At 44.4% G+C, this 26,500-nt stretch overlaps 2 protein-coding genes across 3 annotated transcripts in view; one reads left to right on the top strand and one right to left on the bottom strand.

Annotated features, from left to right (window-relative positions):
• adcy2b (adenylate cyclase 2b (brain)) overlaps positions 1 to 22,421 on the top strand; it is a gene marked incomplete at its 5' end in the record, with an annotated part of 58,322 nt that extends 35,901 nt beyond the window's left edge. Inside the window, 20 exons of one of the 2 annotated variants that reach the window (XM_083646318.1) lie at positions 526 to 637; positions 3,421 to 3,548; positions 4,421 to 4,579; positions 5,545 to 5,677; positions 8,004 to 8,183; positions 8,285 to 8,325; positions 8,797 to 8,881; positions 10,892 to 10,957; positions 11,623 to 11,720; positions 12,425 to 12,509; positions 13,607 to 13,741; positions 13,839 to 13,955; positions 14,509 to 14,693; positions 16,161 to 16,245; positions 18,989 to 19,147; positions 20,451 to 20,597; positions 20,816 to 20,923; positions 21,822 to 21,936; positions 22,042 to 22,166; positions 22,248 to 22,421. In XM_083646318.1, the coding sequence (XP_083502444.1) occupies positions 526 to 637; positions 3,421 to 3,548; positions 4,421 to 4,579; positions 5,545 to 5,677; positions 8,004 to 8,183; positions 8,285 to 8,325; positions 8,797 to 8,881; positions 10,892 to 10,957; positions 11,623 to 11,720; positions 12,425 to 12,509; positions 13,607 to 13,741; positions 13,839 to 13,955; positions 14,509 to 14,693; positions 16,161 to 16,245; positions 18,989 to 19,147; positions 20,451 to 20,597; positions 20,816 to 20,923; positions 21,822 to 21,936; positions 22,042 to 22,166; positions 22,248 to 22,400 (2,416 nt within the window). In that variant the 3' untranslated portion in view covers positions 22,401 to 22,421. Of the gene's footprint in view, positions 1 to 525; positions 638 to 3,420; positions 3,549 to 4,420; positions 4,580 to 5,544; positions 5,678 to 8,003; positions 8,184 to 8,284; positions 8,326 to 8,796; positions 8,882 to 10,891; positions 10,958 to 11,622; positions 11,721 to 12,424; positions 12,510 to 13,603; positions 13,742 to 13,838; positions 13,956 to 14,508; positions 14,694 to 16,160; positions 16,246 to 18,988; positions 19,148 to 20,450; positions 20,598 to 20,815; positions 20,924 to 21,821; positions 21,937 to 22,041; positions 22,167 to 22,247 lie in introns of both variants that reach the window. The other variant, XM_083646317.1, reaches the window with a different exon arrangement.
• A 2,736-nt stretch (positions 22,422 to 25,157) lies between these two features.
• cfap90 (cilia and flagella associated protein 90) overlaps positions 25,158 to 26,500 on the bottom strand; it is a gene marked incomplete at both ends in the record, with an annotated part of 2,814 nt that continues 1,471 nt past the window's right edge. Inside the window, 2 exons of the mRNA XM_083645965.1 lie at positions 25,158 to 25,337; positions 26,311 to 26,427. Coding sequence (XP_083502091.1) covers positions 25,158 to 25,337; positions 26,311 to 26,427 — 297 coding nt within the window. The remainder of the gene's footprint in view (positions 25,338 to 26,310; positions 26,428 to 26,500) is intronic.

The following is a 26,500-nucleotide window of genomic DNA, read 5'->3' as shown; positions in this document are numbered from 1 at the left end:
TCACACAACTTTAACACGACGTGCGTATATTATACATCAAACTCTTGAGCTACTTTTGCTCTCACTCAGAATGTCAAAATATAAGCGATGTGATGTATAGTTTTTGAGATATTAACGTTTTGTTTGGCACAACCTCATACTAGTTAACTGCCGCAGGGTTCCGCATTTCTGGGTGGAAAGTGACGTCACGCTGAATCGTCCTATAGAGCAGCAGCAACAACAACATCAACAACAACATTGTTTGTATTAAACCTAATTTCAATTAATTTGGTGTCCAGCTAATATCTCCATTTTCCTACCTTTCCTTTAATAGTTGGCATTGCCCCAAACAGGAAATATTCCTTGATCCTTGCACCATAACTATTGCATTATAATGTCTATTATTGGAAGAGTCAATTCTTATTTAGTTGACTAAATACATGTATGTTAAGTTGTCAACAAGTTCATTTGTCAACAAATACCAGTATGAAAGGGGATATGAATGTTAATATTGTCCATGCATGTTATGTGTCTGTTTCCCTGTAGTATTCTGTATGCCGACATAGTGGGCTTCACCAGGCTGGCCAGTGACTGCTCTCCAGGCGAACTTGTGCATATGCTGAATGAACTCTTCGGCAAGTTTGACCAAATCGCAAAGGTAACACAGAACTCCAGAAAAGCCCAACTTCATTTGTATAGCGTTGTTCATACATATTGTGCTATAGGTACAAAACAATTAAAGCAAAATAAATGCTAAAGTAGTGCAAATATGCCACCATAAAACATATCACATACACAGACACACACACACACACACACACACACACACACACACACACACACACACACACACACACACACACAGACACACACACACACACACACACACACACACACACACACACACACACACACACACACACACACACACACACACACACACACCCCACCACTACACAATCCATATGTATATAGCTACCAAATAAGCACAAATTGCCTCTTTTCGACAGAGCCCAGTAGAGCCCATTCTCGGGGGGGGGGGGGGTATTTCATGGTAACAAAATATTAACTATTTTGCACAACATGCAGGATATACTGTACAAACATGCATCGGAGTTGCATAAAAGACAATGCAAATAAATGCAAGGTGTGCACAGACTTGCTTTCTGTGGTGTGGTGTCGGAGAGCTTTGAGTATCGATCGGTACAAATCCTTCATAAAGTCTTTCAGAGGAGAGAGAAAAGTGAAAGCCGTGCTGGGCTTTGGTGTGAAGGCATTTGTTGAAGGTCCTTTTCGCTTTGGGCTTTTCACTTTAAAAGAAAAGCCACTCTATAAGGCACTCTTCAGAGAGGCATTTAAAAGCCTTAGTTCATGGCTTAGATAAAAAGGAACATAGTTGATGTACTACTACTCCTTGATGAAGGACGCAGCATGGGCCAAATGCGTCTGAGTTGTTTTGATGTTGTTTTGAACCAGCCGTGATATAAAAGCTTTTTCAACATTAGTGCTTGGTGAGGTGAGTGCTGCCTTGGAACTCCTACTTTCTCATTCCGGAGGCATGTGTGTGCATATTGATGATGCTATAGAGGGTATGCATGTGATGTCACAGAGGCAGAAGTCACTGTGGGTCACGCCCACTGAGTCACAGCAAGACTGAGCTTGAATGCAGTAATCAGCCTAGATAACTGACACCTGCTGCTCAGGGAGGAATTTGACACTCATTTTGACACTCGTTCCTGTTTGAGGGGGCGTGTTCCAGTGGGTGTGCATACCCTCTATTGAGCCAATTAGCTCCCGAAAACGTACCAATAAACAATAACACTTTGCATTGCGAGCATTGTCAGCAAGCAATGCCTCGATAACCTCTTTACCGTACACAATACAGGAAGTCAAATATGCTCAGTTAGTATCAACTAAGGGTCTTTATCAGTGTTAATGAATTCACATGAATGATGAAATCATGTGCACCATGATGAAAGAGAGTCCAAATTAATCATAATGAGAGAGGGAAAGTCGATGTTGTGTGCATGCAGCAATACCATCTTGTACCTTCAAGGGAGTAAAAACGCAGCCTTGAAATAAGCGTGTCCTTTCTCCTGCGGCCACCCTCGGCCTCTGTACCTTCCCAAAGCTGTGTGTGTGTGTGCACGTGCGTGTGCGTGTGCGTGTGTGTGTGTGTGCGTGTGCGTGTGCGTGTGTGTGTGCGTGTGCGTGTGCGTGTGTGTGTGTGTGTGTGTGGAGAGCTGCAGGTTGTAACCGTGTGGGCTGGTCAGAGTGGATCTCCTGGTCCCATGGCTGCTCTCCTGCTCGGTGCTGGTGGTTGAGTCAGGCTCTCTGTCCAGCAGCTCTGTGCACCCGTTATATAAAGCTTGGCCCAACGATATGAGCTATAGCACATTCCACATGTGCAACAAGAGCACACCACATGTGTTAGATGATGTCATCATTCCTACTAGGATGTCATAGATCACTGATGATGTCACAGACGGCGATGATGTCATGATTCATAAGTGTCTTAAATCATGCCTCTCTGATGGTCTCACTGATGATGTCATAACACAAGGTGATGTCATATTCGGGACCTACAGTATAAAGGTGTGCTCTGCAAGTCCTCTGCAGTTGTTCATAGACTAACCTCACGGCAACCTTCTGCACAGTTTCCATCTTCGAACCTTGCAGACTCAGCTATCAAGTGCTACAGCGTTCCTAGTTATCGAGACTTCAGTTACCAAGTGTGTCTTGGACATTAAGTATCAGCACCTAAATCCACATGTCTCACAGCAACCCTAACAACGTGTTATGTGGGTGTGACCGTGTGTGTGATATTGGAGTTGATTGGTGTGTGTGTGTGTGTGTGTGTGTGTGTGTGTGTGTGTGTGTCTGCTTGTTGAAGCTTGTTCAGAGGTGAGAGAGAGAGCGAAAGAGTGAGAGATATATGTCCCAAGTCCCAACACATAGAAGAACTGGACAGACAAACCCGTCTTTATTTGTCACGCGACAACCCAACACACGCATGTGGCCACACACACACTCATGCCGACGGTGGCCGGTGAAATATTGTCTCTGCATTTATCCCATCCAAGCTTGTCCTTCCTCCAGGGGGCAGGCCAGGAGCAGTGGGCAGCTTTCTTGTGTACAGCGCCCGGCGACCAACTTCAAATGTTGTCGTCACTGGTCAGATGACGATCTTCTGCATGTTTTTAGGGGGGGGGGGTGTCCATATCGATGTTGTATGGAGGTACCCCAGGGGAGCACGGGGAGAACATGCAAACTCCACACAGAAAGGCCCTTTTAACGATATATCCCACCTGGGCGGTGGGCACTGAGGACATGGGGGGGACACAGCGTCCCAGGTGGGAATCGAACCCAGGACCTTCTAGCTGTGAGGCAATAGCGCAATAATGGGCTCTTCTTCTTCCCCTCCCTCTCTCTCTCCCAAAGGAAAATGAGTGCATGCGAATCAAGATCCTGGGAGATTGTTACTACTGTGTGTCGGGTCTGCCTGAGTCTCTGCCGCACCATGCCAGGAACTGTGTGAAGATGGGCTTGGATATGTGTGAGGCCATCAAGTAAAATACCAGCTCTATCTCTCTCCCTCTCTCTCACACAAACACACACACACACACACTCATACACACACACACACACACGCATGTACAACACACAATACACAACACGCATGCATGCACACACACACACACACACACACACACACACAACACACACACACACACACACACAACACACACACAGACACACACACACACACACACACACACACACACACACACAACACACATACACACACACACACACACACACACACACACACACACACACACACACACACACACACACGTCAAACAGATTGAGCAGAAGGGATGCCAGGCTCCAGTTCAGGTCTGTTTGCACTCCAGAGCAAACACAATGTGAATGTGATATGATAAGCTAGCTGACTGAACCAATAATAACACCAAACCAATGAAAACAAATATTGTCTTTGCTTTCAAATAGAGCTCAACAGTCACGTCACAGTTCAGTGATGTCACGATTCAGACTATTTCCCCGTTCATATTCTGCAATGAGATTTTGATGATAGCAGCCATAATGTCATAACCACCCAATGTAGATTTACCACGGGTCTTCCAGTGGTGAAATGATGGTACACCTTCCTGTAGAAGCCACACATCTGTAAGATATCATCCTTGTTTATTTTAAAACATTTTTATTTGGTTTCATGGAGAAGTACTAACACTACCCACAATTCTGTAATATCAACGTCTTTGATTGGTGTAGCTTGCTGTATGATACCCGCATTTCCGACCTGTAATTCCGACTTCGACAACCGTTCAATTCATTTTTCAGAAGTCGGAGCTCTTTTTTCCCCCAGAGTGCCGAGGTGTCTTGAATGCAGCATACTGTATTTTTGTGCTTTCCACAGGAAGGTCCGCGATGCAACTGGAGTTGACATCAACATGCGTGTTGGGGTGCATTCTGGGAATGTCCTGTGCGGCGTGATTGGCCTCCAGAAGTGGCAGTACGACGTCTGGTCACACGACGTCACGCTGGCCAATCATATGGAGGCAGGGGGCGTGCCAGGGTAAGAACTCTGGACACCAAAGCTGTAGATGTTCTAAACAATCTAACAGAATGCAACATACTCATGCTTTTCAGGCTTTCATAAGCTGCACCTCAACCTGCTGGAACTACAGTCATTCTGCACACCCTATATATATATATAGGGTGTGCAGAATGACTGTAGTTATATATATACACTACAGTCTATATATATATAACATATATATATGTTATATATATATATATATATATAGTATATATATACAGTAGGGGTGTCACGATACACTCAGTTCACGATACGATACGTATCACGATACTGGGTTCACGATAACGATACGATACGATACGATTTTAACAATATTTTTTTAAACTTGAATAATGACAATATATGACTGGAAAAGTAGTATTTTATTTGAAATGCACAAATACAAAACATGCTGTTGTGGGAAATTGTTATTACAATAACAACTAGAAAAAACATGAGATTGGAGATAAGGCTTATCTTGAAATAGAATGAGTTACACCGTCACTTAGATTTACTTTGAACTAAAAGGTTTCTCAGCAGTATAAATTCTCATTATGCATCTTCAGTTTTTCTTCAAACTCAAACAACAAGACTTTTCTTAGTCTATTTTTTATGCTTCAGTTTTTCCTGTCAAGTAAACAGTTTTGCCAGAAACTCAATTGAATGGTTTCTCTCCTGTATAACTTCTCATGTGTCTCTTCAGAGACTTGTTCAACTGAACTACTTTCCACACATTGAACTTCAACAAACAAAGACGTTTCTTAGTCTATTTTTGAATTTTTTTTTTTTTTTTTTTTTTTGCGATATGAGATTTCATCTCAACGATACATATCGTGACGTTTTACTATCGCGAAATTTCGTGGGACGATATATTGTGACACCCCTAATATACAGTATATAACATATCAATGATTTGTGAACTTTTGAACATCTCCTCATCCATCCTCTCCTGTTGTCTACAGGAGGGTCCACATCTCTTCGCTGACACTGGAGCATCTGAAGGGTTCCTACAAGGTGGAGCCTGGAGAGGGACAGAGCAGAGACTCCTATCTGAAGGAGCATGGTGTGGTCACCTACCTGGTCATCAACCCCAAGGTCAGTATCATCTTTTCAATCACTTCTTAAAAGTCAGTTTTATAGACTTGTTTTTACGTAATGACCTTTTTGTTATTGGTTTCCGTCCCTTTTAATGAGTGTTTCTATCTTGTTTTATTGGTTCTACCGATTTTATGTAGGCCTATTTCTTATCCTTCGTAAAGTGCTTTGTGACTCTTTTGAAAAATGCTTTAAATACATAAATAAAGAGCATTAATAATCATCATCATCATCATCATCATCATATAATTCCTTGCATTATTTAAAACATCTATAAACATTGGGCTGAGCTTGAAGTGGGTCCAGGAAAACACAATGGTACAGAAAGCTGCGATTTTTCAATTCTAAAATTCAAACCAGCAGTCAGTTGATGGCTAAAACTTTCTATTTAAAAATGGTATGTGGGGCTGAGTACTGATTCCATCTGTATAAAATGTGAAAGTGCTGTCACTTTAGCAAAACCGAACATATCATTTTCATTCTATTTATATGCTGTACAGGTAATTTTGAGGCAGTTTTCTAGGTCAACATTTGAAGATTCAACTTCACACAACTTGTCAAGTATTGTTTTACCCATAACTGCCGTTAAATTATATTCGGCACGTCTCTGCAAACCCTTTGTTGGGACAGAACAGAAAATAAACTTTGAAGTCATTCTTTTTTCTTCTTCTTCTTCTTTTTTCTCTGCTTCTCTGCTTTCTGGCTTTATGTAGGCCAGTGTTGCCATCAGCAGTACGGCGGTGTGTTGTCTGTCAGGGAGTAGACTCAACGCCAGACCCATGAGAGTTCTTACGCTGATACACTACGTTACTGCATGCTGCAGATCTCTCTCTGTATGCGGAGCGCATGCAGCGACTCAATTTAATATTTGAGTCTGGGGAGAGACTAGTCAGGGAGAAACTCAGCATACGTGGAAAAAAAAACAAGAGCTGCACCATTCTTTGACTAAAAGCATTTGAAGTGGCGTTATGTGGCTAGCTCTCGACAATGACAATCAAGTCGGAGATGTAGAGAGATGTCAATTGGCCATCGGTCCTTTAGCCCGAGCCCTTCACTCCTTTTTCCACCCACGGAGCGTGAGCTCAGCAGATGCGTGAGCGTCCTGTTTACACTGAAGATGATGGATGGGACTGGGGAGGAGGGGGCAGTCGGCCGCGTGCGGCTTGCAGTCACTCTGCTCTTTCAATAGCAATCAGGGTGGACTATTGCAGAGGTTTTCAAAGTGGGAGGCGGGCCTCCCCAGGGGGGTCTCCAAGCAGTTTCAGGGGAGGCTCAGTGAATGGAAGTGGGACAAAAACATTAGATTAGTTATTAAAAGGAGATCACATAGAATAGCCTAAATGTGTGTGATTTGGTTAAAGAGATAGTTCAGAGATACAGTAGTTTGGGGGAATGCGTCAGTTTTTCCCACCGTCCCAGAGTCAGAAACTAAGAAATGCCATCAGAAAGAGTCTTTTCTATGTATTTGGTGTCGTCTGAACTAAGTATGTCAAACAGCAATATCAGGCTATCTTGGCTCAATTGCTGAGTATCTATGGGATCAAACAACATAATCATGATCCCATAGGCATCCAGGAATTGAGCGAGGGAGGCTCCTTTTTCCAGGCTTTGTCTTGGGGGAGGCCCACAGTCTCAGACTTTGAAAACTATTGCCCTGGACTATTGCAATATTCTTTTTTATATATATACATAAATGTCAAAAGATTCATGAAATAGTGGTAACCCTTAAAGAAGTAACTGTAATAGTAGTATAATAGCATACTTTGAAAAGGCATTTTGGGCTGATTATGTTATTTTGCCATGTGATTATATAATCCCAGGGTTACAGTTACATCTAGCAGACAACACTCAAATACATATTGCATGGTAAAACCTAATCTGATCCTACGATGCACACTTCTGCTCAAGAAAACATTAGCACAATTTGTGAAGTTTGTTTCATGATCTCAGCCAAAACATTGATATCGTATTATTAAATATAAAGAGACAATGTTTCTTTGAAGTTGACATTTTGGCAATTTGAATACTGTGCAGGAAAGCGACATACTGTAGCGATTTGTAGACAAGTACAAATTAAAATGGGTATTGAATATTGACAGTGTACATAACATACAGTACATGTTGTTTGACTCACCTCAGTTCAACTCTGTTCTGTCGGTATTGTTGACATGACATTTATTGACAAAGCATGTTTTAAAAAGAAATACTCACAAAACATATAAATTGCTTCAAGAATTATGAAAAATGATCACAGTCTCATCACTTCAATGCATTACCCATGCGCTCGGCACAATTTCACCATGTGTTTCCTCCCTGGTTGTCCCAGACGGAGAGACACAGTCCCCACCTGGGCCTCCGCCCTCGCCCCTCTTTGACGGACGGGGCCAAGATGAGGGCCTCCGTCAGGATGACCCGCTACCTGGAGTCCTGGGGCGCCGCCAAGCCCTTCGCCAACCTGCACCACCGGGACAGCATGACCACCGACAACGGCAAGATCAACACCAAGGTGAGCGGACGCAGTGCATACGCACGCACGCACGCACGCACGCACGCACGCACAAAAACGCACACACACCAGTCTGACTTATGATGTGATCCATGTTTCAGGATGTTCCAATGGGGCAGTACCACTTCCAGAAGCGAGAGAGGTGATGTATAATAATCATAGATATTATATTACTATAGATGGGTCACCGCAGGCTCTGCCAATTCTAACAACTGGTAGCAGCAAGTCTCTTAAATGGGCGTGGTCAACCATTGGCTCAAACCTACCGAAAGTCTCCTAAGTGGGCGTGTCCGTGGAAAACCATGTGGCAAAATGACAGGAAGGGAGTTGAAGTTGGGCCGTCTTGCCTCGTCTTTGGTATAATCATGCCACATGTAACATGGAGCGTTTTTTAAGACAAATCATTTATGCAACATGCAGGCACCAAACAGGCACCGCATAGGCGCACCTGCTACCCCACAACCCAGAACATAGCATAATGATTATATTGAGATACTTGTGATATAGATACATACACTTCCTAACAGGCCTCTTGTCCTCCATGACCTTTTCGTTCGCAACCTGAGTATTTTTGATTCTGTGTTCAAATGTGTTTCTGCCCCTTCGATCGCAGGTCGAAATCTCAGAGGAGGAGGTTTGAGGAGGAACTCAACGAGAGGATGATCCGCACGATCGACGGCATCAACTCACAGAAGTCAGTGCTGTCTGCTGCTCATCCTACCTCACCACCTCATCACATCCTGTCTGCTGCTCATCCTACCTCACCACCTCATCACATCCCTACACAGTCAGATCCTACCTCACCACCTCATCACATCCCTACACAGTCAGATCCTACCTCACCACCATCACATCCCTACACAGTCAGATCCTAGCTCACCACCCCATCACATCCCTACACAGTCAGATCCTACCTCACCACCTCATCACATCCCTACACAGTCAGATCCTACCTCACCACCTCATCACATCCAAACACAGTCAGATCCTACCTCACCACCTCATCACATCCCTACACAGTCAGATCCTACCTCACCACCTCATCACATCCAAACACAGTCAGATCCTACCTCACCACCTCATCACATCCCTACACAGTCAGATCCTACCTCATCACATCCCTACACAGTCAGATCCTACCTCATCACATCCCTACACAGTCAGATCCTACCTCACCACCCCATCACGTCCCTACACAGTCAGATCCTACCTCACCACCTCATCACATCCCTACACAGTCAGATCCTACCTCACCACCCCATCACGTCCCTACACAGTCAGATCCTACCTCACCACCTCATCACATCCCTACACAGTCAGATCCTACCTCATCACATCCCTACACAGTCAGATCCTACCTCACCACCTCATCACATCCCTACAGTCAGATCCTACCTCACCACCTCATCACGTCCCTACACAGTCAGATCCTACCTCACCACCTCATCACATCCCTACACAGTCAGATCCTACCTCACCACCTCATCACATCCCTACAGTCAGATCCTACCTCACCACCTCATCACGTCCCTACACAGTCAGATCCTACCTCACCACCTCATCACATCCCTACACAGTCAGATCCTACCTCACCACCTCATCACATCCCTACACAGTCAGATCCTACCTCACCACCTCATCACATCCCTACACAGTCAGATCCTACCTCATCACATCCCTACACAGTCAGATCCTACCTCACCACCCCATCACGTCCCTACACAGTCAGATCCTACCTCACCACCTCATCACATCCCTACACAGTCAGATCCTACCTCACCACCCCATCACGTCCCTACACAGTCAGATCCTACCTCACCACCTCATCACATCCCTACACAGTCAGATCCTACCTCATCACATCCCTACACAGTCAGATCCTACCTCACCACCTCATCACATCCCTACAGTCAGATCCTACCTCACCACCTCATCACGTCCCTACACAGTCAGATCCTACCTCACCACCTCATCACATCCCTACACAGTCAGATCCTACCTCACCACCTCATCACATCCCTACAGTCAGATCCTACCTCACCACCTCATCACGTCCCTACACAGTCAGATCCTACCTCACCACCTCATCACATCCCTACACAGTCAGATCCTACCTCACCACCTCATCACATCCCTACACAGTCAGATCCTACCTCACCACCTCATCACGTCCCTACACAGTCAGATCCTACCTCACCACCCCATCACGTCCCTACACAGTCAGATCCTACCTCATCACATCCCTACACAGTCAGATCCTACCTCACCACCCCATCACATCCCTACACAGTCAGATCCTACCTCACCACCTCACCACATCCCTACACAGTCAGATCCTACCTCACCACCTCATCACATCCCTACATAGTCAGATCCTACCTCACTACCCCATCACGTCCCTACACAGTCAGATCCTACCTCACCACATCCCTACACAGTCAGATCCTACCTCACCACCTCATCACATCCCTACACAGTCAGATCCTACCTCACCACCTCATCACATCCCTACACAGTCAGATCCTACCTCACCATCACCATGATTTTTCTTTTCTTATGTGCCTCGCCTTAATACTGCCAATTTGGAGCATTTTGTACATTCTTAAAGGGTTCTTTGCAGCACCATAAAGGGTTTCTGCTGTTTGTGTAGATATTGTATACCTGGTCCTGTGTCTTAATGGCTCTGTCTGACTTGTGTCTCCAGACAGTGGCTGAAGTCTGAGGACATCCAGAGGATTTCATTGTTCTTTCACAACAAGGCGCTGGAGAAAGAGGTAGGCCCGCGCCGCGCACACCAAACAGCCACTCCACACGGCTGATACACCACGGAAAGAAAGAAAATAGACCTCAGAGGGACATAAGTTGTTTCCAGAGACTGGGCGACCTTGTAGCACAAAGAGGAAAATATGGAGTCTGCCATACATTCCACACGACGTTTTCCTCATGTTGCCAAACGAGACGTTTTGACTTCTGTGATTTTGTGACATCACAAAGTAACCATTCATTTCATTTGCCCGCTTACAGCGCTGCCCCACCAACTGAATGTGGAAGACTAAACCTTGTTGTCTACAGTAGCATAGCTGTGTGGCATGGAACGTTTTACAGAAAACAATCCAACAATCAGCTGGACCACTTTGGTGCAGCTGATTGTTTTGGATCTACTGTATTGGATCTACTGTATCCCAACAGATCATCTTATCTTATCTTATCTTATCTTATCTTATCTTATCTTATCTTATCTTATCTTATCAAAACTATGCATAGTTTTTTTTTTTTGGGGGGGGGGGGGGGGGGGGGTTTGCAACAGAGTTCATAACATTGTGTTAAAGAGACATGTTTTATACCTACACTTAAAAATAGCATGATATGGGACCTTTAATATTTGTTTGTTAACATTTTATTTGATCTTTCCTTATTCTATCTTTTCTTCTCTCAACAGTACAGATCCACAACGTTGCCTGCCTTCAAGTACTACGTAACCTGCGCCTGCCTCATATTCTGCTGTATTTTCATAGTGCAGGTCCTGGTTTTGCCCAAGTAAGTCTGCACCCCTTCATAGGATTTAGCCTGCGCACTCCAACTGCTGAAAAAAAAAAAAAAACATTTCAGCCTCCTTCTGATGTACATCTCAATACTTGATGATTTTTTCGCTCCAGTTTCCTCTTCTTTGGGGATGTGCAAAAAAAAGGGCATAAGCGAGCTCCATCTTTAAAAATGGCGGCGAGTTGATTGAACAAGCCGTTTACCACTAGCTGTCACATCCCAGCGGCACCATGCTGGAATGAAGAAGGCAGGAGAGCCAGAGGCAGAATGCTAAAAAAGCAGAGAATGAAAGAGCGCCGTGTCTGTTGGTCAGATCAAGCGAATCAAAGTGTGGCGTCTCCTTTAATGGTGACTGGCGAGCAGAGAAATTCGGGGTCATGCGAATTTACTGCTCCTGGGAGCCAAAGGCGTATCTGCCATCTGAGAGGCCATTGATTTTCTGATGCACCTCTACATCTCTCTCTCTCTCTCTCTCCCCCCGCCGTTTAGACGCGATATCATCTCTTTTATGGCACGGTTCCTTAAATCTGCCACGCTGCGTTCCGCGTTCCAAAAACTTTTTCCTTCCCTTAAACATGAAGTTCATCAAGAAACCCGTACACTAACTGTACATCCCACTTTTGATAAGTGCCTAGTCAGGTCTTAAGTAGAATACATTAGGGCCTTCATTACATTTATTGCCCTGGATGGTGTTGCAGAACTGCTGTGTTGGGGATCTCCTTTGGGATGGCATTTCTGCTGTTGGCATTGATCCTGCTCATATGCTTCGCTGGTCACATTCTGGTGAGTTTACTACACACACACACACACACACACACACACACACACACACACACACACACACACACACATGCGTGCACACACACACACACACACATGCGCGCACACACACACACACACACACACACACACACACACACACACACACAGACACACACACACATTGTAGCACAGCAAAAAGTGAATGGAAAGCAAGCAAAGGTCAAAAAGGCGTAGTACGTACGGTACACAGAACGTACACATGGCACATATTTGTCATGGAGGATTCAAAAGCTGTCTCCTCCATTCGGGGCCACAATTAATCCTCTTTCAGATACTCAGCGGAAACACACTGCAGTGCACTCTATGTGAGAAATGCCGTGTGCGTTCTCTGAAGGACAGGGCAAATATGTCCACTCAAGTCTGTGTAACACACATAGAAACCGGAGCAGCGGCTTCACTTGAGACCATTTATACGGGGATTTGTCTTTTCTCCTCCTTTGGTTCATCCACCCAGTTCAATAAAACAAGACTTGAAAGTTCATTTCTCATCCAACAAGTGCTACTCCTCCAGTGTGTTCATCAAGGACACTCATACTGTGATGGCTGGTATTTACCTCTGCAGACAGAATCCAGAGGGAAATGACACTAAATTTCACTTGAAAGGTGCTATTGAATATGTGTTCACGCTGTGAGTAACACCACCAACAAACCTAACTGGTAGTGTGAGCAGGCTGAAGACCAGCCATCCTGATTATGAATGGGGGATAAAAACATGGCTATTTTTCAAAGGATTATACCAAGTTGGCATTATGGTTCGGCTGTTGTATTGCTGGGTAACAGGTTTTACTGATTATTCTTTCATTTTAATTGATCTGTTATTTAATCAAATCGCCATGCAGACACAGCATAGAAAATGTGAGATATCGTTGCTATAAAATCATAAAGACAAGACATTCTAAGTGGTTTGCACTGCAGTCTCTCCCATGTACTGTACATGTATAACGTGCAGAGTAGCAGGAAGACTTTATGCTTGGAGTATTTCAAACTGACCAGTCCTGAGCAATGTCTCCTTTCTGCCTCTTTAAATCATTCCATCTTTCCATCATCCTCGGCAGGGAAGGAAGGGCTCCCTCTGCTCCCTTCCCTGGTTCCCCACTTCCTCCCACGTCATCATCGCCAACAAACCCTGGCTGCGATTGGTCCTCACCATGACAACTACCGCCCTCATACTGGTGATGGCCGTCTTCAACATGGTGAGGAGCCGCTTACAGGTTCGGTTGCTGTAGATTTAGTTTAACCACGGTGTATCAAGAGATGATGGTTGAACTGTCTGTCTCTGTCCCTGGCTAGTTCTTTCTGGAAGACGAAGTCCTGACAACTGTTCCACCTGTGAATCTAACCAATGACAGCCTGCTGGACTCTCAGAGCCCCGCCCACCCCGCAGGTGAAAACAAGTTTTACCTGCCTGTAAGTACAGCAGCGAACAACAAGAGTGGAAAGACTTCCAACTGTTGCTGTTAAATTTTACTTTAGTGGAAGTAAAATTAACACACACACACACACACATGCGCACACATTTATCGTAACGTGCAAAATTCACAATTCATACTCATTCAAATATAGATAAGTGATTGTTTACTTTTCTAACATTCAGGGAATTAATTTGGTTCAGATGTAGGTACTGTATGAGGCTGACATTGTACTGTAGCACTGTGGGGATTTACCTCAGCCATGCCCCTCACATGGACTACACATCCTTCCTAGACCAACACATTTACTGGTAGCTATTACACTGAACAAATACAAACCCATACTGACATTTCCATGCCCCGGATATACAGGTTGTGTATGATATTTATATTTTGAGGGAAGGAAATGTATGGCATGCAGCTGCAATGACTTTCTAATGCATCCACATTAGGATGAGGTTTTGCTGAGGTGACACAATGCTGACACTAAGTTTTAACATTGCTGGTTACAGTGCATTACTCTCCCTCTCTCCCTCCCTCTCTCTCTCCAGTACTTCATATACTGCTGTATCCTCGGCCTGGTGTCGTGTTCAGTATTTCTGAGGATCAACTACGAGCTGAAGATGGTGGTGATGCTGATTGCCATGGTGATATACAACATCATCATCCTCCAGACCCACGCCCCCCTGCTGGATGGATACAGCAAAGCGCTGTACCACACTCAGACACTGGATAGGTACATGCACACTGTGCAAACATTAGGGATGGGGATCAAGACCGGGTGTCGATTGGTATATCGATCGATTTATTAATTTCTCGAAACCTGAAAATCAAGGTCCGAGCTTATTCATACTGCTATTGAGCGTAGCGGGTCCTATAACGTAACGTTATGTCTCGAGAAACGAGAGTCATATCATTTACCTCAAATCACTGGTGCACAAACATACATGTCTGATAAAGTTTTTGAATCCAATTGAATTCCATGCCAACTGGCGTTAAGTAAACAGAGGAATTGCCTGCTTGCTTGCATCGCTTTGCACTGCAAAGTTGACAGAAATAATTTATAAATACTCAAGTAAAGTACAGATACTCCAGAAAATACTTAAGTCCTGTAATGAAGTATTATTACTTTGTTACATTACACCATTACATTATCCATTGGCAATCTGTGTTACCCATGTGATGAACTGGAGACTTGTCCAGGGTGCAATGCATGCTGGGATCGGCTCCAGCCCCCCACCCCCCCGGCCCCCATGACCCGAAACAGGAATAAGTGGGTTAAGACCATGAATAAATGATCAGGCCTGCTTAAGGGCAAGTGCGTCCTGTGAAATGGTCGTCTCCCCGTCGGACTCTGCCCCCAGTCCTTCAGTCCTCCAGTCCTCCAGTCCTCCAGTCATCCAGTCCTGGCCTGTTCCGATCACTAATGAGATGAGGCGCCGGCCTTCGGGAGGAGAGTGTGGCTGTGGAAGCAATACTCCAATATGGCTGCCAAGCAACGGTAACCCCTGGAGAACAGGACGATGAGTGGCAGAAGACGAGTTGCAGCAGAGTTTGTGTCGATGGAGCTGAATTCATTTTTTCATATCTGACTGACAGCTGTCCAGCTCACCACTGGAAAAATGTCATTGGGGAAAAAAGTTTTCTGTCAATAAGTATACCGAGTTAGAGCGCTATTCTTATTTCTCTCCTCGTCTCTCTCTCTCACACAATTATGAAAGATATACTTCAGAAAGCACGTTGATGTTAATAAGAGCAGCGATGTGGTGGTAAATCAAAGTAATTCAAAATCAAAATAAGTCCAGTTGTTGATCATAAGGCAAACAACCAGTAATATACACAATTGGCTCAATTATGTTTGCAGAAATGCATTCATCTTTACACCTTTTTCCCCCTTGAAAAACCCTATTCTCATATAAGCTACATCAGTTTGATACTGCCGCTCTATGATGTTCTATGAATTTATGTCATTTTATTTATGATGTGTTAGTGATTTATGTGAAACACTCAGTAAACTGACTTTCGGTTTACCCTCCAGAATGTATACAAGTTAAATCAAATGTATAGATGCTTACATGCAGTATGTGCAGATATATTTACAAAGAACAAAACTGATCAAAATACAATCGCACACAAAAACAAAAGCTTTCTTTGCTCTCCTATCCGTCTCTCTCACTCTCTCTGTGTGTCACTCTCTCCACAGACCAGGGGTCCTCAAGGATCTGAAGACCATGGGGTCTGTGTCTCTGTTCATCTTCTTCGTCACTCTGCTGGTATTAGCCCGGCAGGTCAGTTGATCATCTCAAGGACTTCCATGTAAATAGACGTCTGTTAAGTCACTATCTACACTATATCGCCAACCTAGTTAACACAATGGTGATTGAGCCTACAGCCCATTGATGGAAGCCTTTGCATTTTCAGTATTGCAGCATTTATGAACTGGGTGTCTGTGGTGAGTCACAGATGATGCAACACTGGATCTCACCTGCAATTACCGCTCATCGCCATAGGTGTCGCCAAAGAGAATGAAACTGAAATATTTGAGATTATATCTTTAATTCGCCCAAAAATGAAAATTCTGTCATCATCTACTCTACAGGTAAGGTTTGTCCATATAACACACAGGGAGGTTGCCAGCACAACTCCATAGCAGCCTTCTCCAAAACAACTGAAGTCAATGGGGACCAGTTCAGACTCAGAGTTCCAAAAAGACCTATATGTACACCGTCCATCATTTAGTGCAAATCTGAACTACAGCTGATGGATTTGAAACAAATCAATCATGGTGTGTTGGTCTTTCTATTCACACTTTGATTGCTTGTCTGTTTTTGTTTTGAAACTCAGAACAGGTCCCTATTGACTTCACTTGTTTCGAAGGCTGCCACAAAGTTGTACTGGCATCCTCCCTGTGTGTTATATGGACTAACACATTTCACCTGTTTCATTTGGCATGAGGGTGAGAAGATAACAGAAGTTTCTAGGTGAACTATATTCCTTCAAGACTCAAAATGAAGATTACATTTTCTGCAGTGTTGGGGCAGCTGGACAGAGCCCAGTGCCCCTGCCTACTTTGCATCCAGGCTGAGATGCAGAGGAGGCGGAGAGCTAAACTCGGCTGACACAGATACTGTATCTAAAGAGGACATAGTGTGTGTGTGTGTGTGTGTGTGTGTGTGTGTGTGTGTGTGTGTGTGTGTGTGTGTGTGTGTGTGTGTGTGTGTGTGTGTGTGTGTGTGTGTGTGTGTGTGTGTGTGTGTGTGTGTGGCGTGCGCCATCTCTTCTGGGCCACCATCCATCAGGCCTGACCAGAAACAGATGTGCTCTGTGCCCTCTGAGACGATGTGCCCAAAACCGGGTCTCCCCCGAGAACCAGAGGCGGTCCAAACCGTTCCCCGCGTTGTTCTCATTCTGGGTCACCGTCGCCAGCGGGGAGGCGGAGGAGTTGTTTTGGAAACACAACTTTGTGTGTTTGTGCCAAACTCTTGGTTAGCCGTCATCTGGCATTCACGACGGCGCTCTCATCAAGGTCGTTAGAGGGTAATTGGGTTCACCGTTCCCGATGTTATTGGGAAGAACTCCAATGGGTTTGACCTCTGTAAATTAGTGGAATAAAATGCTTCATCGATTATGATCAAAATCAAAATAACTCAGTCTGGAAACAGGGTGGAAAGCATACAAAGCTGAGGCACTCTTGTGTTTTGCCAGAGAAGCAGCAGTATTTTATAGTCCTGAGAGCTTCCATTTCACATGCTCTTATCATTTGCCTTGCAAAATCCCATTCTAAGTCCTAACGAGGCCCTTCCCAGCCGTTTAGTCAGAGGGAGGAGAAAGCAGGTTAGGAGAAAGCAGGTTAGGAGAACACAGGTTAGGAGAAAGCAGGTTAGGAGAAAGCAGGTTAGGAGAAAGCAGGTTAGGAGAACACAGGCGGCTGTGTTTCACCCGTCACCAACAGCGTGAAGCGTGAAGGAGTGAGGCTCGTTTACAACCTGATTAGCTCGCATCTGGAGTCAGCCTCCCCTCTCCTGGCCTAGTTACTACAGTCCTGGAGATACCAGGGTTCCAAAGCTTCTCCTCGTCTCCGTTCCTCATTCAACCTCAGGGTATCAAGTCTATAGCGGAGGGTCTCACTGGAGAGCTCCAGACACTGGGTCGGCCCTATTCTCAAGAGAGAGAGAGAGAGAGATCGGCAACACACATCCCATACATCATCTAGCTAGACTGTGAACCACACACATGAAATATATCTCACAGAAGACTGGAGGTGCAGTGATGGATCTGCTCACACACAGTACCTGCTGTAGGTATCAGCCCACAGGTAGCCTGCAGCTTTCATAGACAGTATATACAGTAGGCGTAATGAGAGCGCATTCATGGGACCCCATCTGATGTGTGCACGCACACACACACACACACACACACACACACACACACACACACACACACACACACACACACACACACACACACACAGACTCTCTCTTTCCCGGGGTGTTTTGACCTTGATAGATGGGACTTGCTGACATATTTAGATGTGTTTAGAAGTCCTCCAAGCATGAATAACCAATGAAAAAACAGCGGCTAGCTTTTATGCAAAACAGGCCTACTTACTATTTCCTTGAGCAATGAGAGCGGAGCTCCTTGCACTCTTTCACTTTCGTCTTATTGGGACATTAATTTTCTATGAATATCAAGCATGCCCTTTCGTTTCAGCTGGTTAGGTTTGTCCAGAAATCCTATAAAAATTTCCATTTGGTGGCAATGATTAGAGAAGAATACGAGCAGCCCAGCTCAAGAAACAGTCCCATATCATGGACCAATAACAGTTTAGCTGGACTACATTTTTGCAGCTTCTCCTATCAACCTACAATCTACGCTTGAATTTGTGGCACAAAACTCAAATATCATAATTTAGCTGAGTTGAAAGTAATTCTTTCTCGAGCCGAACGCAAGGTGCGTGAATGACGCGGGTGTCTCTTTTACTCTGTGTCCTCCTGTAACAGAATGATTTTACTCTGTGTCCTCCTGTAACAGAATGAATATTACTGTAGGTTAGACTTCCTGTGGCGGGACAAGTTCAAGAGGGAGTGCGAGGAGATCGAGACCATGGAGAACCTCAACCGCGTTCTGCTGGAGAACGTCCTGCCCGCCCATGTCGCCGAACACTTCCTGGGACGCAACTGGAAGAATGAGGTGAATTGCCAAGAAACGAGATGAGAATTTTGCTGCATTTATGTATATTTGTTATGTCTTTGTGTTGTCTGCATCTGTAAATTGAACCATAGAAAACTGGAGGGCGGATATCTTTTTTTGTCCAATGCACTTCTGCAAACCTAGATATTTTCCGTAGATCTGTTAAGAGCTCATTTATGCTCCATTTTTGTCTAAAAATAAATGGATCAGTTTCAAACAATCTGTCACTGCCCACATACTTCCATACGTCTTTCACATTGGTATCATGTTAAGCAATACATCCACTAGTGGGCAGTAGAGAGTCAAATGTGAGTGTGTGTGTGTGGTACTGCTCATATCCGCAAGCTTTCAGAAAACGTGCAGAATATAACATGAAATAAACGCAGAGTATGGACAGAAGTCTTCGTCTGTATGCGTATCCGTATTTAACCTTGAGCATAATTGGGCCTTAATGTGAATTCAACACGTGTGCGCGCACACGCACGCACGCACACACACACGTATAGATATAAATTGTGTGATATGTGAATTTACAGCATATATGTAAATTCAGATATCTAAAATTTAATTAAAATATCTGTAAACTGTAAATTCACATGTCTTTTGTCATCGTATTCTCACGTTTCCTCATTTGTTATACATTGCAAGTATGTAGACGTACAAAGAATTTGACTCTGGTATACGTTGCTCTCAATGTACTTACACGGGAAAAAGAAAAAGTATGCACACAAGCTAAAACAACAAACAAGGACAGCAATCAAAGGTACATAAAGCAAGTTAACTGCTATTTACATTATATACAATAAGTGTGATGTAAAGTGACCGTGCATTCATTCATTTTCATTTCATCTCTACTGCTGTTACGGTATGTTACACAATACATACCCTGCATACATGCTGTAATTCATTTTCATTCACATTATTCTATTTCTACATAATATGCTCTAGTGTTGAAATTGTTGGCTGCCTTATGTTCAACACCCCCCATACGCTCTATTGTTATTCCTAGCCTATTTTCCTTGTGATGATGTATGTATCCGGTTACTATTTTACAGCTGCAATGACCCAGTTTCCCCACGGAGATCATTAAAATTTCACCCCTTCATTTATTCAAAGTTAACAATTATTCGGTTCATAGTGATAGATCGGAACCCTTTGTAACTGCTGGCCATTTGTCTACTGTATAACTTTGCTTCCCCAGTGCTCGAGCAGTACAAGGCATTCATCTTGTGGTTGCTGTGTCTGTTCTGTTATCAGGACCTCTATCATCATCTTGTGGTTGCTGTGTCTGTTCTGTTATCAGGATCTCTATCATCAGTCGTACGAGTCGGTGTGTGTGATGTTCGCCTCCATCCCAGACTTCAAAGAGTTCTACACCGAGTCTGATGTCAATAAGGAAGGGCTGGAGTGTCTACGTCTCCTCAACGAGATCATAGCAGACTTTGATGAAGTAAGCCACCCTTTGATTTATATCCTGACTGATTGAGAAAGTGGCTCATTTCCATCTTAGATTTTCTTTTCATTCTGACAGGGAGGGCAGGTGGATTCCAAATTTCATTTTGAGTCATTTTTTTTTAACTAATTCACAAGATAAAATGGAAATAGCTGGTGTTATTCTATTTGTGTCATTGTAGTTATGTGATGTATGTATTCCCTATGCACCTCCAGCTGCTGTCCAAGCCTAAGTTCAGCGGCGTGGAAAAGATAAAGACCATCGGTAGCACCTACATGGCTGCAACTGGACTCAATGCAACGCCCGGACCAGAGTGCACACAGGCATGATATCTCTCTCTCACACACACACACACACACACACACACACACACACACACACACACACACACACACACACACACACACACACACACACACACACACACACACACACACACACACACACACACACACACACACACACACACACACACACACACACACACACACACACACACACTCATCCGTGTTATGGAATGAGCGAAAATACTCAGACAGCCACACATTGTTTGATGTTTTCTCCACAATGGATAAAAACATTACACAAGTATAATATTTGCTTATGTTCAACCATAAATAATAGATGACCAGGCAACGAACAACAGGCCTTTTTTCTCATGCATTTCAGGGTGCCAATTCTGCCAAAGGTATTTTTGGCCGACTGAGATCACATTCAATAAAGTTGTAATTTTTCATTTATAGTCGAAAACAGGATGAAAAGTCATCAAAGAATGTATTGCTGTCCCAAATACATTCAGAGTTCTCTGTAATATTTTTGTGGGAGGCATTACCATTTTCATTTTCAAACAGTATAATTACGGTAAACAAAGGAGACAATGCGAGAGAAGATTGGCAGGCTCAGAGTCTACACTGTATTTTACATTGTGTGATTGGATTTGGAGTGAAATCTGCAGGATTTCTTTACAGCACAAAACAAAAGGCAGAGGGGGCGCTGTTCTTCCAACAGGATTTATGGGAAATGTAGTCTTCATTTTGACTAACACACCCACTAATACTATCACTGGAATGAGATAGAGGCTATACCAATCATATCAACCGTCTCATTTGTTAACGGTAATTACTCAAGGTAATGATATGACAGTTAATTTGACAATGATATATTGACGTTTCAAAAGGCTACATGTGTAACACCTTTTAACTCATATTCTCGTCCTCTCAGGAACACGACAGGCAGTACATGCACATAGGCACTATGGTGGAGTTTGCCTTCGCTCTGGTCGGGAAGCTAGATGTCATCAACAAACACTCCTTCAACGACTTCAGACTCCGAGTCGGTGAGAACGTCAGATCACATGATCACACATATTGACCTCAACTACGTTCGGAAGAGTTGGTGACGTTTGAATCTACCGTGTGTGACGTGTGATTTCTCTGTCTAGGGATAAACCACGGGCCGGTGATTGCGGGAGTTATCGGGGCCCAGAAACCTCAGTATGACATCTGGGGGAACAGCGTGAACGTAGCTAGCAGGATGGAGACCACCGGGGTACTGGGCAAAATACAGGTGGGCCTGTATTTTCTCTTGCAATGCAATCAGCTTCCCGACAAGACTCCCCGTGATCTAACTTAGAATTCCCCCATGCAGGTAACGGAGGAGACGAGCTACATCCTGACCACGCTGGGGTACATGTGTTCATGTCGAGGCATCATCAACGTGAAGGGAAAAGGCGACCTGAAGACCTACTTCGTTCACACAGAGATGACCCGATCTCTGTCACAAGGGACTGTGATGCCTTGAGGGTGTCACGCAAACACACTGGACAGGAAATACAATTGTGCACTCAAAAGCGGCTGTAGAAACAATTTGCCGTGCTCTGTGACTAGAACGCCATTACCAGCGGTACAGCAGATAGACAGCAGCTCTTTCCTTCGCGACACTCCACGGCCCCCCGAGTGCGTCGAGGACTTGGCTCAATGGGAGTCCCTTCGCTGTCTAAAGGAGCGCCTGACTAAAGAGGATAGTGCAGCTCTCAAGGACCGCAGTCACCCGCCTGTACAGTAGTAGCGGTGTGGAGCTAATTAGGCAGTGTAGAGGCTTCTGGCACAACTTCACCTACTTCCAAGGTGCATCATGGAGAAAGGAAAGGTCTCAAGAGGTCAGAGACTGCACCAACTACACTTGTAGTAAAGAGAACGACGTTAATTAGACCCACGTGTTGCCTTCATCAGGGTCATAGTAAAAGACAACAAACAACCCCTTAAATAGACTAGTAGCAAACATTCAAGCAGGTAAAAAAAAAAAAGATAAGCAATCGTATACGTCCACACACATATCAGCCAATGGGCCACCTATAAAGGTGGGTTGGATGTGGTCATGTGGCTTCAGGCCAATCATAGGCCCAGACTGGCAGAGTGCCAGTCTGAAGTGCAAATTCAAGTACCATCCCTTAGTTGCACTTCTCCAGTTCCTGACCTTAAATGGTGTCACCCAGATCCCTCATTGGACACTCCCCTAATCTCTCTGCCAGTCTGGGACGACAGTGTGATTGGCCTGAAGCCACATGACCATATATACCCAAACCCCATTGGCTGAGATGTGTGTCGAATGTGGATGTATTATGCTTGGTTGTCTTATTTTTACCTGCTTGGATTTTTTTTTACTCCTAGTTAATTGAAAAGCTCGTTTGTAATGTGTTTTACTATGACCCTGATGAAGGCAACAAGCCGAAATACGTTTGGTCCAATTAAAGTCTGTTCTCTTTACTACAAGTGTGGCTGGAGCTTCTGACCTTTCGAGCTAATTAACCGTGCGGTCCGTGCCAGTGTTGCAGTGCTTCAGAGCCTGACGGAGCAAACTGAGCCGCCTGTGTGGTTTTTAAGGGGTGCCTGGTTGCAACCACGAGCTGCTCTATTCCACTTTAATCCAAACAGACGTTACAATAGCTTAGTGTCATATTAGAGCATTTGATGCTAAGTGAATCGCCGGTTTGATGGGTCGTGGTTTGCCAAAATCTGTGAATTGTAATTATAGCCTCAGAGCTGTTTCTGTCCCACTGAAGAGTAGGCGGACTCGAGCAGAAGATTCAAGAGCAAACTGGGGGGGTTGGTTTATTTTTTATTTCTTAAATCCATGTGGAACCAAACCAACCGCAATGTGTGTACATTTTCACTGCCGTCATTTTGTTATTCATTAAACATTTGTATATAAGGTAATGTCCACTCTGTGCCTTTCTTTTGCTGCTCTAAATACAAGCTGAAGTTTTCCATCATGAAGGTCATAGCAGCATTAGCTTGAATGATTTTTCTTTTTCAATATTTTATTTTCAGTTTTTCTTAGAACACAAACAAGCTCAGACACAGGAAAAGAAAGAAAATAAAAAGGGCATACATACTAGGGGTGGGGGGGAAATCGATAAACCATAGTATCGCGATATTTTGCCTGACGATATTGTATCGATATTTGGACGCCAAGTATCGATATTATGATTTATTTTTTTTGCAGGCCATGCCATGCCAGGCCATCGGGCATCTGCCCGAAGCGCCCGATGGTGCAGGCCGTGCCTGCAGTGGCGTATTGAGTCCAGAGAAGCTTAATAATGTATAGCCTACGTGTGGGGCCAAAACAAAACAAAACAAAAAAACACTGCATGTTTTACTTCCGGTGAGGTCAAGGAAAAGGTAGGAAAAGGAGTTAGGAGTGACAATATATCGAAATATCGCAATGTTCAATATATCGCAATACTATCGTATCGTGACTCAAGTATCGTTTTAGTATCGTATCGTGGGCATCTGGTGATTCCCACCCACCCCTAATACATACATACATACATACATACATACAGATACATGTGTACATACACATCCACATACTCACACGTGTATAAATACACACGTCTGCATACTCACAGACATATACAGTACAAGGATTAGCTTGAATGATTAAACATAATACAGATGTTCACTGGCCAATTGTTTTTTTTTAATTATCCAACAGGTAAGAGTGCACTATCACTAATGGCCTCTGAGGGCCGACCCAAACCTTTATAGGGCCCTAAGCAGAATTTGATTTGGGGGCCCCCCACCGCCTCGGCGCTGCCTATATATTGAATATTATCAATGCTTGATCATTCACAAACCTACTGTAACTCTTATCGCCCAGACACCCACCTGTAGGCTAATGTCCTTTTTTGCGACATTACTTTTTTGCTGCCTCACCACAGAGGGGGAGGAGGAGTCTCAGCTAACGTTAGTTTGATTGACTGTGTTGACTTCCATGTTGGCTTGAATGCGACACCGGCTCTGACGGAGGCAGTGGGTATTGATTAAACCAGTAGTATTAGCTAGCCCATCCCTACAACACAATATTGTTTTTTTTTATATGATTACCATTGACTTACTTCAAGCGCTCCGCCGGCCTCTGTCTGTATATTTTCACAATAGCTCTCATAATTGAAAAGTGGATTTGAGCCATCTAGCTACGGTGTTAGAAGCCATCTCTTTGGCATGTTCATGTTAGTTATACACAAATGATTTGATATACTTCAACTTCCGGGTTTCAAACAGGGACCACTGATCCATATCCCTCTGCCACATTCCAGATGATCCCATTTCTGGTGAAAAACTCGTCTTTCATTCGAGCCACACGGGCATACTTGCGGCCGGGCTGGTAAGCGGCAGGAGGAGGGCGTTGGCCGTACTCCGAAGAGGATCGGACCGGGACAACTCTGGACTTCTCCTGCGAGAAGAAGAGCGACAACGAAGAAGAGAGATGAAGCGAATTCATATTAAAGCTGTAGTAAGTGGGGATGCTAACGTAATTGAGATGTGTGACAGACCAACATTATGTGACAGATGAGACTCGGTGAATATTGGCATCGCTTTCTTAATGTTCATATTGGCTGTTTTTTTGTGGGGGTTGAGGAAACCCCAGGGAACATGCAAACTCCACACAGAAAGGCCCTTTTGACGAGCCCACCTGGGCAATAGGCACTGAGGACATGGGGATGGGGACACACCCTCAGCACCCCAGGCGGGAATCGAACCCGGGGCCTTCTTGCTGTGAGGCGACAGAGCTACCACTGCACCAGCGTGCCGTGCTGTGTTTGCTGTCGGCTTGTTCGTGGCCTGTGGAGGCTTTGGCGGTGGCACGTACCTCCGCCTTGGGCTAGACGGCAGCTCATCAAGATGACTGACAAGTACCGGGGCGTAAGCTCGAGCGGCTGAGGGGGAGGAGAGCAAGACTAATGGTACAATTTGTCCCGTCATTATAGATAGATGATGTAATATTTGTTCTTTATTCATATTCCAGTGTGAAAATGTCCCAATTCATGCTAAAAATCCATCACCAACCCTGAAAGGCAACACTCGACTCACTGTAATTAATTACAAGCTTAGCAGTGAGCGTGGCTGCCTTGTTCACCGCCGTCTCTGCTTTCACTGACCCAGAAACTCACTGCCAGCTCGTTTTCTTGACATAAATCATTATCCTACAGAGATGGAGTGGCTTCAAAAGGAGGCAAAAACAAATATCACATGACTCCGAACTGTGTTGAACGCCGACTTCTAAATATAACATTTGTGAATAAATATGTTTAATTCCACAATGCACAGATACATGCAGAAGGATTTGTACCTGTAACCCACCATCATCAGGCTGAAACATTTTAGGTGGTATTCTGAAACAGCTGGTATCTGTCAGTGGTTATTACCTCTTTATAAATGTCCAATCCTCTGCCTTTACTGTGTTGTCTGTCATCCCGGGACAGTCTGTTGTCATAAGCCTCAGCGCGGTGGAACAGACGGTCATACATGAAGACCTCTGGGGCCTATAGGGATGGAGATACACTCATCTGTTGTTAAACATTCAAGACCCGTCCCCTGTCAGCAGGGGGTCATATC

The sequence above is a fragment of the Poromitra crassiceps genome (genome assembly GCF_964638095.1).
Source record: "Poromitra crassiceps genome assembly, chromosome: 11".
Lineage (NCBI taxonomy): Eukaryota > Metazoa > Chordata > Actinopteri > Beryciformes > Melamphaidae > Poromitra > Poromitra crassiceps.
This window is presented reverse-complemented; position numbering and strand designations above follow the sequence as displayed.